The 11,757-nt window shown below is 51.3% G+C and overlaps 1 protein-coding gene across 1 annotated transcript in view; it reads left to right on the top strand.

Moving 5' to 3' along the window:
• The window catches only part of LOC137308160 (probable carboxypeptidase X1), a 105,967-nt gene that overhangs the window by 74,984 nt on the left and 19,226 nt on the right, over positions 1-11,757 (top strand). The window contains exons 5-7 of the mRNA XM_067977056.1: positions 486-609; positions 2,079-2,275; positions 3,945-4,124. Of these exons, the coding sequence (XP_067833157.1) occupies positions 486-609; positions 2,079-2,275; positions 3,945-4,124 (501 nt within the window). The remainder of the gene's footprint in view (positions 1-485; positions 610-2,078; positions 2,276-3,944; positions 4,125-11,757) is intronic.

Below are 11,757 nucleotides of genomic sequence, written 5' to 3'. Positions count from 1 at the left end.
TGGTATTTGGTCACTGAGCTTTCGAGGATCTTCCACCCCAACGATCATGTTCTCTCCGCCCCCCCCCGCCGCCTCCTCTCGCTGGGATTTTAGTCCTGTGGCCAGTACTCACTGCTCACGAACCTGTCCTGCGTGACCCTCACCTCGGCATGACCTGCGATACCCTCGCCGTAACCCCCGAACCCCAGTGTGACCCCCGGCCCCTCCAGCGTGACCCCAGCGCCCAGAGTGACCCTCCAGAGTGACCCCTGCGCCTAGAGTGACCCTCCAGTGTGACCCCCCGGCCCCTCCAGCGTGACCCCAGCGCCCAGAGTGACCCTCCAGAGTGACCCCTGCGCCTAGAGTGACCCCAGCGCCTAGAGTGACCCTCCAGTGTGACGCCCAGCCCCTCCAGCGTGACCCCAGCGCCTAGAGTGACCCTCCAGCGTGACCCCCAGCCCCTCCAGCGTGACCCCGAGGCTGATGTTGCATTTCCTGCTTCTCAGGTGATGAAGGGAGTTCGGAGACTGTGCCCGAACATTACCCGGACTTACAGCATCGGCAAAAGTTATCGGGGCCTCAAACTCTACGTGATGGAGATTTCAGACAAGCCCGGGGTCCATGAACTGGGTGAGTGATTACAGAACAAGGAGGTCGGCGTGCGTACCTCGGAGTACGCGGGCCGGGGTCGGCGTGCGTACCTCGGAGTACGCGGGCCGGGGTCGGCGTGTGTACCTCGGGGTGCGCGGGCCGGGGTCGACGTGCGTACCTCGGAGTACGCGGGCCGGGGTCGGCGTGTGTACCTTGGGGTACGCGGGCCGGGGTCGACGTGCGTACCTCGGAGTACGCGGGCCGGGGTCGGCGTGCGTACCTCGGGGTACGCGGGCCGGGGTCGACGTGCGTACCTCGGGGTACGCGGGCCGGGGTCGACGTGCGTACCTCGGGGTACGTGGGCCGGGGTCGACGTGCGTACCTCGGAGTACGCGGGCCGGGGTCGGCGTGCGTACCTCGGGGTACGCGGGCCGGGGTCGGCGTGTGTACCTCGGGGTGCGCGGGCCGGGGTCGGCGTGCGTACCTCGGGGTGCGCGGGCCGGGTCGGCGTGCGTACCTCGGGGTGCGCGGGCCGGGGTCGGCGTGCGTACCTCGGGGTGCGCGGGCCGGGGTCGGCGTGCGTACCTCGGGGTGCGCGGGCCGGGGGTCGGCGTGCGTACCTCGGGGTACGCGGGCCGGGGGTCAACGTGCGTACCTCGGAGTACGCGGGCCGGGGTCAACGTGCGTACCTCGGAGTACGCGGGCCGGGGTCGACGTGCGTACCTCGGGGTACGCGGGCCGGGGTCAACGTGCGTACCTCGGAGTACGCGGGCCGGGGTCGACGTGCGTACCTCGGGGTACGCGGGCCGGGGTCGACGTGCGTACCTCGGGGTACGCGGGCCGGGGTCGACGTGCGTACCTCGGAGTACGCGGGGCGGGGTCGGCGTGCGTACCTGCCCCAGCTCCAGTACACTGGGGACCGAGTTTTGAGGAATCTCCTGAATTCTGTTATGAGGAACAGTTTGAGAATTTGAATTCAATTTAAAAAACCTTTCAGTAAAAAGTTGGTCTCAGTAAAATTGACCATGAAGCTGTCGGATTGTCGTAAAAACCCAACCCTAATGTCCTTTAGGGAAGGAAACCTGCCGCCCTTACCCGGTCTGGGCCTATATGTGACTCCAGACCCACAGCAATGTGGTTGATTCTTAACTGCCCTCTGAAATGGTCACTCAGTTTGTATTAACCCACTACCAGCGGCTCATGAAGGCCCATCACCACCACCTTCTCAGGGACGAGGGACGGGCAATAAATGCCGGCCTCGCCAGTGACGCCCACATCCCCAGAATAGATTTTTAAAATCTGAGCAAATAATCACAGGGGCCACGTTTGTAAACTAGTTGTAAAGATATTGGTGATGGGGAGAGGCTGTTTGACCTGGCGGAGCAGGAGGTCATATGATGAAACCTCCAGGAATATGTCCAATCAGAGTCCGGGGAGGGGGGTGTGCCTGGGAGAATGTCTTTGTCTTTCTCACAATCCCTGACATTTCTCCTGTTTGGATCTTTTAGGAGAGCCTGAGTTACGGTACGTGGGAGGAATGCACGGGAATGAGGTGCTGGGCCGGGAGGTACTGCTCTTCCTCATGGAATACCTGTGCAAGGAATACCGGAAGGGAAATGGGCGTGTGGTGAAGCTGATCCACAGCACACGGATACACCTGCTGCCCTCCATGAACCCGGATGGATACGAGTTGGCCTACACACTGGTAGGGAACAGGCCTGAGGTTGGGCTCAGGGGCTCTCTGAATACATGGGTCGAAGGTCAGCTCCACTCGGCCTGTTTAATGAACCTGGGCCTGATATTAAGGGGAACAGATAGGGTGGATAGAGAGAAACTATTTCCGCTGGTTGGGGATTCTAGGAGTAGGGGGCACAGTCTAAAAATTAGAGCCAGACCTTTCAGGAGTGAGATTAGAAAATATTTCTACACACAAAGGGTGGTAGAAGTTTGGAACTCTCTTCCGCAAACGGCAATTGATACTAGCTCAATTGCTAAATTTAAATCTGAGATAGATAGCTTTTTGTTAACCAAAGATATTAAGGGATATGGGCCAAAGGCAGGTATATGGAGTTAGATCACAGATCAGCCATGATCTCGTTGAATGGCGGAACAGGCTCGAGGGGCTGAATGGCCTCCTCCTGTTCCCATATAACAGACTCAAGGGGCAGAATGGGCCTCCTCCTGTTCCCATATAACAGGCTCGAGGGGCTGAATGGCCTCCTCCTGTTCCTGTGTAACAGGCTCGAGGGGCTGAATGGCCTCCTCCTTTTCCTATGTAACAGGCTCGAGGGGCTGAATGGCCTCCTTCTGATCCTATATGGGACTGCGGGGCAGTGGGATTGATACAGGGCTATGGGGAGAGTGGGGCAGTGGGATTAGTTTGGGATTTATACAGGGCTATGGGGAGAGAGCGGGGCAGTGGGATTAGTTTGGGGATTGATACAGGGCTATGGGGAGAGTGGGGCAGTGGGATTAGTTTGGGATTGATACAGGGCTATGGGGAGAGAGCGGGGCAGTGGGATTAGTTTGGGGATTTATACAGGGCTATGGGGAGAGAGTGGGGCAGTGGGATTAGTTTGGGATTGATACAGGACTATGGGGAGAGAGCGGGGCAGTGGGATTAGTTTGGGATTGATACAGGGCTATGGGGAGAGAGTGGGGCAGTGGGATTAGTTTGGGATTGATACAGGGCTATGGGGAGAGAGTGGGGCAGTGGGATTAGTTTGGGATTGATACAGGACTATGGGGAGAGAGCGGGGCAGTGGGATTAGTTTGGGATTGATACAGGGCTATGGGGAGAGAGTGGGGCAGTGGGATTAGTTTGGGATTGATACAGGGCTATGGGGAGAGAGTGGGGCAGTGGGATTAGTTTGGGATTGATACAGGACTATGGGGAGAGAGCGGGGCAGTGGGATTAGTTTGGGATTGATACAGGGCTATGGGGAGAGAGTGGGGCAGTGGGATTAGTTTGGGATTTATACAGGGCTATGGGGAGAGAGCGGGCGCAGTGGGATTAGTTTGGGATTGATACAGGGCTATGGGGAGAGAGTGGGGCAGTGGGATTAGTTTGGGATTTATACAGGGCTATGGGGAGAGTGGGGCAGTGGGATTAGTTTGGGATTGATACAGGGCTATGGGGAGAGAGCGGGGCAGTGGGATTAGTTTGGGATTGATACAGGGCTATGGGGAGAGAGCGGGGCAGTGGGATTAGTTTGGGATTGATACAGGGCTATGGGGAGAGAGTGGGGCAGTGGGATTAGTTTGATATTGATATAGCGGGCATGGATTGGATGAGCCGAATAGCCTCCATTTTGCAGTGCCCTGTTGTGGGTCTGAGTTGACCTCCTCTCTGTGTTCTCTCATGTTTCTGACAGGGCTCTGAGATGTCTGGCTGGGCCATTGGGCGTTTTACATATCAGGGCTACGATCTCAATCATAACTTCGCAGATCTGAACTCCGCCCTGTGGGAGGCCGAGGATGAATATGAAGATCCCAGTCAGATCCGCAATCATTTCATCCCCATTCCAGCCTATTACAAGTGGCCCAATGCTACAGTAAGTAATAGAGAGCCCAGGCTCCCCCTGGGAACTGGAGGACATGAGGCCAGATCGCCAGGATTAAAGACCATACACATCAAGTGTTGGAGGATCAGACTGACCAACAGTGGAGGTGGGGATGGGTGTGGGGTGGGCATGGGGTGTAGATAGGCATGGGGTGTAGATAGGTGTAGGGTGTTTTGGGGTGTAGGGTGTAGATCGGTGTACATGGGTGTTGGGCGTAGATGGGTGTAGGGTGTAGATCCGTGTTGACGGGTGTGGGGTGTAGATGGGCGTGAGGTTTAGATGGATGTAGGGTGCGGACGGGCGAGGGGTGCGGACGGGCGAGGGGTGCGGACGGGCGAGGGGTGCGGACGGGCGAGGGGTGCGGACGGGCGAGGGGTGCGGACGGGCGAGGGGTGCGGACGGGCGAGGGGTGCGGACGGGCGAGGGGTGCGGACGGGCGAGGGGTGCGGACGGGCGAGGGGTGCGGACGGGCGAGGGGTGCGGACGGGCGAGGGGTGCGGACGGGCGAGGGGTGCGGACGGGCGAGGGGTGCGGACGGGCGAGGGGTGCGGACGGGCGAGGGGTGCGGACGGGCGAGGGGTGCGGACGGGCGAGGGGTGCGGACGGGCGAGGGGTGCAGATGGGCGTGGATTTCCAGAAGGCTTTTGATAAGGTGCTACATCAAAGAGCTCATGGTGTCGGGGGTAACATATTAGCATGGATAAAGGATTGGTTAGCGAACAGGAAACAGAGAGTTGGCATAAATGGGTCATTTTCAGGTTGGCAAGATGTAACGAGTGGAGTGCCTCAGGAATCAGTGCCTGGGCCTCAACTATTTACAATCTATATCAATGACTGGATGAAGGGACCGAATGTATGGTTGGTAAATTTGCTGATGACACAAAGGTGGGTAGGAAAGTAAGTTGTGAAGAGGACATGAGGAGTCTGCAAAGGGATATTGATAGGTTAAGTGAGTGGGCAAAAATTTGGGAGATGGAGTATAGTGTGGGAAAATGTGAACTTGTCCAGTTTGGCAGGAGGAATAGAAAAGCAGTATATTATTTAAATGGAGAGAGATTACAGAACTCTGAGGTACAGAGGGATCTGGGTGTCCTGGTACATGAATCACAAAAAGTTAGTATGCAGGTACAGCGAGTGATTAGGAGGCAAATGGAATGTTGTCATTTATTGCAAGGGGAATGGAATATAAAAGTAGAGATGTTTTGCTACAGTTGTACAGGGCATTGGTGTACATCTGGAATACTGTGTGCAGCTTTGGTCTCCTCATTTAAGAAAGGACATAATTGCTTTGGAGGCAGTTCAGAGAAGGTTCACTCGACTGATTCCTGGGATGAGGGGGTTTTCTTATGAGGAAAGGTTGGACAAGTTGGGCCTGTATACACTGGAGTTTAGATGAATGAGAGGTGATCTTATTGAAACATATAAGATCCTGAGGGGATTAGAAGGGGTAGATGCTGAGGGGATGTTTCCCCTTGTGGGAGAGACTAGAACTCGGGGACACAGTTTAAAAATGAGGGGTCTCCCATTTAAGACTGAGATGAGGAGAAATTTTCTCTCAGAGGGTCGTGAGTCTGTGGAACTCCCTTCTCCAGAGAGCGGGGGAGGCAGGGTCATTGAATATTTTTAAGGCTGAGTTCGAGAGATTCCTGATTAACAAGGGAGTCAAAGGTTACAGTAGGTGGATGGGAAAGTAGGGTTAGGGTCACAATCAGATCAGCCATGATCTTATCAAATGGCAGAGCAGGTTCGAGGGGCCGAATGGCTCTTAATTTGTATGTTTCTATGTTCAGTATGGGGTGTAGATGGGTGTCGGGTGCAGAGAATTCCTTATTTCCTGTGATTCTTGGACACTGGACGAATAGTCGAGCAAAGAAAGTCCCCTCACTCACAGTCACTTCGTTAATCAAAGAAAGTCCCCTCACTCACAGTCACTTCGTTAATCAAAGAAAGTCCCCTCACTCACAGTCACTTCGTTAATCAAAGAAAGTCCCCCTCACTCACAGTCACTTCGTTAATCAAAGAAAGTCCCCTCACTCACAGTCACTTCGTTAATCAAAGAAAGTCCCCTCACTCACAGTCACTTCGTTAATCAAAGAAAGTCCCCTCACTCACAGTCACTTCGTTAATCAAAGAAAGTCCCCTCACTCACAGTCACTTCGTTAATCAAAGAAAGTCCCCCTCACTCACAGTCACTTCGTTAATCAAAGAAAGTCCCCTCACTCACAGTCACTTCGTTAATCAAAGAAAGTCCCCTCACTCACAGTCACTTCGTTAATCAAAGAAAGTCCCCTCACTCACAGTCACTTCGTTAATCAAAGAAAGTCCCCTCACTCACAGTCACTTCGTTAATCAAAGAAAGTCCCCCTCACTCACAGTCACTTCGTTAATCAAAGAAAGTCCCCTCACTCACAGTCACTTCGTTAATCAAAAGTGATTATTTAATGATGTCATCATTCATACGAACATTCATGAAGCAAAAGACCAGACATCTGACTTTCCTCGATAAAATCCCATTGTATACTTAATAACTCACAATCAAACAAATCATACACACCAGGCAAATCATGAATACATGTCCAACCTTTAAACCAAGGATTTTGCTCATCAGGCCTGAAGGTTGACCAGCTCTTCAGAACTCGAGGTCCCATTCTTCTTGCGAGATGTTCAACTGTGGTGTGAGTTCCTCGTGACTGCAGAGTGCGTTCCTCGTGATTGAACATAGGAACAGGAGTAGGCCATTCAGCCCCTCGTGCCTGCTCCGCCATTTGATAAGATCATGGCTGATCTGTGATCTAACTCCATATTCCTGCCTTTGGCCCATATCCCTTAATACCTTTGGTTGCCAAAAAGCTATCTATCTCACATTTAAATTTAGCAATTGAGCTAGTATCAATTGCCGTTTGTGGAAGAGAGTTCCAAACTTCTACAACCCTTTGTGTGTAGAAATATTTTCTAATCTCACTCCTGAAAGGTCTGGCTCTAATTTTTAGACTGTGCCCCCTACTCCTAGAATCCCCAACCAGCGGAAATAGTTTCTCTCTATCCACCCTATCCGTTCCCCTTAATATCTTATAAACTTCGATCAGATCACCCCTTAACCTTCAAAACGCCAGAGAATACAACCCCAATTTGTGTAATCTCTCCTCGTAACTTAACCCTTGAAGTCCGGGTATCATTCAAGTAAACCTACGCTGCACTCCCTCCAAGGCCAATATGTCCTTCCGAAGGTGCGGTACCCAGAACTGCTCACAGTACTCCAGGTGCGGTCTAACCAGGGTTTTGTATAGCTGCAGCATAACTTCTGCCCCCTTGTACTTCGACAGCACCTCCCAAACCCGCGACCTCTACCACCAAGAAGGACAAGAGCAGCAGGCACATGGGAACAACATCACCTGCACGTTCCCCTCCAAGTCACACACCATCCCGACTTGGAAATATATCGCCGTTCCCTCATCATTGCTGGGTCAAAATCCTGGAACTCCCTTCCTAACAGCACTGTGGGAGAACCGTCACCACACGGACTGCAGCGGTTCAAGAAGGCGGCTCACCACCACCTTCTCAAGGGCAATTAGGGATGGGCAATAAATGCCGGCCTCGCCAGCGACGCCCACATCCCATGAACGAATTTTTAAAAAAAGTGCTCCAGTCCTCTAGATATAAAGGCCAGCATTCCATTAGCCTTATTGATTATTTTCTGCACCTGTTCATGACACTTCAATGATCTGTGTACCTGAACCCCTAAGTCCCTTTGGACATCCACTGTTTTTAACTTTTTACCATTTAGAAAGTACCCTGTTCTATCCTTTTTTTGATCCAAAGTGGATGACCTCACATTTGTCTACATTGAATTCCATTTGCCACAGTTTTGCCCATTCACCTAATCTATCAATATCGCTTTGTAATTTTGTTTTCATCTACACTGCTTACAATGCCACCAATCTTTGTATCATCGGCAAACTTAGATATGAGACTTTCTATGCCTTCATCTAAGTCGTTAATAAATATTGTAAATAATTGAGGCCCCAAGACAGATCCCTGCGGGACTCCACTAGTCACATCCTGCCAATGTGAGTACCTTCCCATTATCCCTACTCTCTGTCGCCTTTCGCTCAGCCAACTTCCTAACCAAGTCCGTACTTTTCCCTCGATTCCATGGGCTTCTATCTTAGCTAACAGTCTCTTATGTGGGACCTTATCAAATGCCTTCTGGAAGTCCATATAAATAACATCCATTGACATTCCCCTGTCCACTACTTTAGTCACCTCTTCAAAAAATTCAATCAGGTTTGTCAGGCACGACCTACCTTTCACAAATCCATGCTGGCTCTCTCTGATTAACTGAAAATTCTCAAGGTGTTCAGTCACCCTATCCTTAATTATAGACTCCAGCATTTTCCCCACAACAGATGTTAGGCTAACTGGTCTATAATTCCCTGGTTTCCCTCTCTCTCCTTTCTTAAAAAGCAGAGTGACGTGCAATTTTCCAATCCAAAGGGACAGTTCCTGAATCTAGAGAACTTTGAAAGATTATAGTTAGGGCATCCGCAATGTGCTCACCTACTTCCTTTAAAACCCTGGGATGGAAACCATCTGGTCCTGGGGATTTGTCACTCTTTAGTGCTATTATTTTCTTCATTACTGTTGCTTTACTTATGTTAATTTTATCGAGTCCCTGTCCCCGATTCAATATTAGTTTTCTTGGGATTTCCGGCATGCTATCCTCTTTTTCCACTGTAAATACTGACGCAAAGTAATTGTTCAACATGTCCGCCATTTCCCCATTGTCAATGACAATATCCCCACTTTCAGTTTTTAAGGGGCCAACACTGCTCCTGACCACCCTCTTTTTCCTAATTAACTATAAAAGTTCTTCATATTGGTTTTGATATCCCTTGCAAGTTTCTTTTCATACTCTCTTTTTGTAGCTGTTCCTATCTGTTTTGTGACCCTTTGTTGATCTTTGTATCTTTCCCATTCGCCAGGATCTGTGCCATTTTTTGCCTTTTTGTATGTCCTTTCCTTATGTCTTATACTCTCCCTTACCTCTTTAGTTGACCATGGCTGTTTTTTTTGGCAAGTCGAGTTCTTGCCCCTCAGGGGTATAAACCGATTCTGTATCACGTTAAATGTTTCTTTAAACATTTCCCACTGATCATCAGTCGTTTTACCCATTAACAGATTTGCCCAGTTTACTGTGGACAGTCTCTGTCTCATCCCATTGAAGTCGGCCTTACCCAAGTCTGGAATCTTAGCAGCTGACTCACTTTTTTCCCTTTCAAACATTACATTGAACTCGATCATGTTATGATCACTATTGGATAGATGTTCACGCAGAGTTAAACCGTTAACTAAATCTGGTTCATTACTCATTACTAAATCTAGTATGGCTTGCCCCCTTGTTGCCTCTGGGACATACTGCTGGAGAAAACTATCCCGGACACACTCAAGAAATTCACTACCTTTCTGACAGTTGTGTGAGATCCTTGTACCTGCGGTCTGAGATCCTCGTGACTGCGGTCTGAGATCCTCGTGACTGCGGTCTGAGATCCTCGTGACTGCGGTCTGAGATCCTCGTGACTGCGGTCTGAGATCCTCGTGACTGCGGTCTGAGTCCCTCGTGACTGCGGTCTGAGTCCCTCGTGACTGCGGTCTGAGTCCCTCGTGACTGCGGTCTGAGTCCCTCGTGACTGCGGTCTGAGTCCCTGGTGACTGCGGTCTGAGTCCCTCGTGACTGCGGTCTGAGATCCTCGTGACTGCGGTCTGAGATCCTCGTGACTGCGGTCTGAGATCCTCGTGACTGCGGTCTGAGATCCTCGTGACTGCGGTCTGAGATCCTCGTGACTGCGGTCTGAGATCCTCGTGACTGCGGTCTGAGATCCTCGTGACTGCGGTCTGAGTCCCTCGTGACTGATGGTTGGTGAAGGTTTTTTCCCCAGTGTGATGTCGGATTGGGGAGTGTCATTCTCTTTGTCCAATCACTCCCTGTTGCTCTGCCTCAATTATTAACATACTTCAATGATTGACAGTTTAGGATTTGATCATGTGACTGGAGACCTGAGGGGAAAAGTTGGTTTAGGGCCATTTTTGGGCGCGGGCAGCGTGATTCGCTGTTACCCCACGCCCAGTGACCCCGCACAGGCAGGACATGAGTTTCGGCCCATCCGAGGACTCACCTCCAATCAGCCCATTCCGGGCCTTGCACGTGGAATCAATGCAATTCACACTTTCCACCAGCAGGGGGAGCCCAATCTCTTAAAGGGAGGATATTTCTTGGAAATCTCTTAAAGGTAGCTGGTACCTGTGATTTGATGAAAATAACAGTCTACTGTCTGCACGGAGTCTGAATAGAGATCAGACATCGCACACGTAAAACACAGATACAGGTTCCATCCCTATGTTTACACACTGATGAGTTATATTAAAACATTGAATAAAGATTGTGCACCACTAAATCTCACATCCTCCAATCTGCACACCAGACCTCACCAGTCTGCCGATCTGAGTTTGTACCAGGCCTGTGAGAGTGCATGCACCAAGGTTCTCTGCTGATGCACTAGAGACCTTGGTGCAAGAGGTGGACAGGAGGAGGGACATCCTATATCTGTGGGGGAGGGAGTGGGGGGGGCAAGAGGCCCTCCAGACATATATCCAAAAGGCAGTGGGAGGCAGCGGGGGACGAAGTCAATGCCAGGCTCACAGCATCATGAACATGGATGCAGTGCAGGAAGAAGCTCAATGCTTTGACATGAGTGGTCAAGGTGAGTGAGGTCAACTGTCAAGTGGTGTCTCCCACCAACTGCACCACACACCACACCCCCATCACCCACATACCAATAAACTCTTCCCATCAATACTCAACTCTTCCAATCAGATGATTCCTCTCACCCTCACACATTACCACTGTTTCAAGCCACCCACCCACAGCACACACTGGCAGCTATTCAACCATGACAGGCACATCACCCAGACACACGTTCTGCTTTCTTGCAGGAGAAGGTGGTGCATATCAGGAGGCAGCAAGTGACAGTGACATTTAGCCCCTCGAGCCTGTTCCACCATTCAATGAGATCAGGGTGGACCTGTGACCTCACTCCCTTTACCCGCCTTAACCCCATATCCCTTAATACCCTCGGTTCACAGAAATCTATCAATCTCAGATTTAACATTCACAATTGAGCGAGCATCAACTGCCGTTCCAAATGTCTCCCACCCTTTGCGTGTAGAAGCATTTCCTAACTTCACTCCTGCACGTCCTGGCTCTAAATGTTAGACTATGTCTCTGCGTCCTAGTATTCAAGTCTCGGAGACCTCCAAAAACAGTAACAAATGCATCAGCAGCCAGAAGCAATAATCCAGCCATGAACCTGTAAATCCTGCACGGTCCCTTTAAATAGCGCTGGTGGGGGGTCCTCCAGACACTCGAAGACACGTTCAGATGGTCGGGGTTAAGACTGTGCGTTGGCCGTTCGGGAGGCCGTGTAGCACTGAAACAATGGGAACCACACGGCCCAATTTAGCGCCCGTTTGATGTGGAGACGAGCATGTGTTGGAACGATGGGTTGGAAAAGGCTCCTCTCATCTCGATACCCAGACATTCTTAATGGTCCTTGCGTCTCCAATTTTG

This window comes from Heptranchias perlo, chromosome 1, assembly GCF_035084215.1.
Source record: "Heptranchias perlo isolate sHepPer1 chromosome 1, sHepPer1.hap1, whole genome shotgun sequence".
NCBI classification, from domain to species: domain Eukaryota; kingdom Metazoa; phylum Chordata; class Chondrichthyes; order Hexanchiformes; family Hexanchidae; genus Heptranchias; species Heptranchias perlo.
This window is presented reverse-complemented; position numbering and strand designations above follow the sequence as displayed.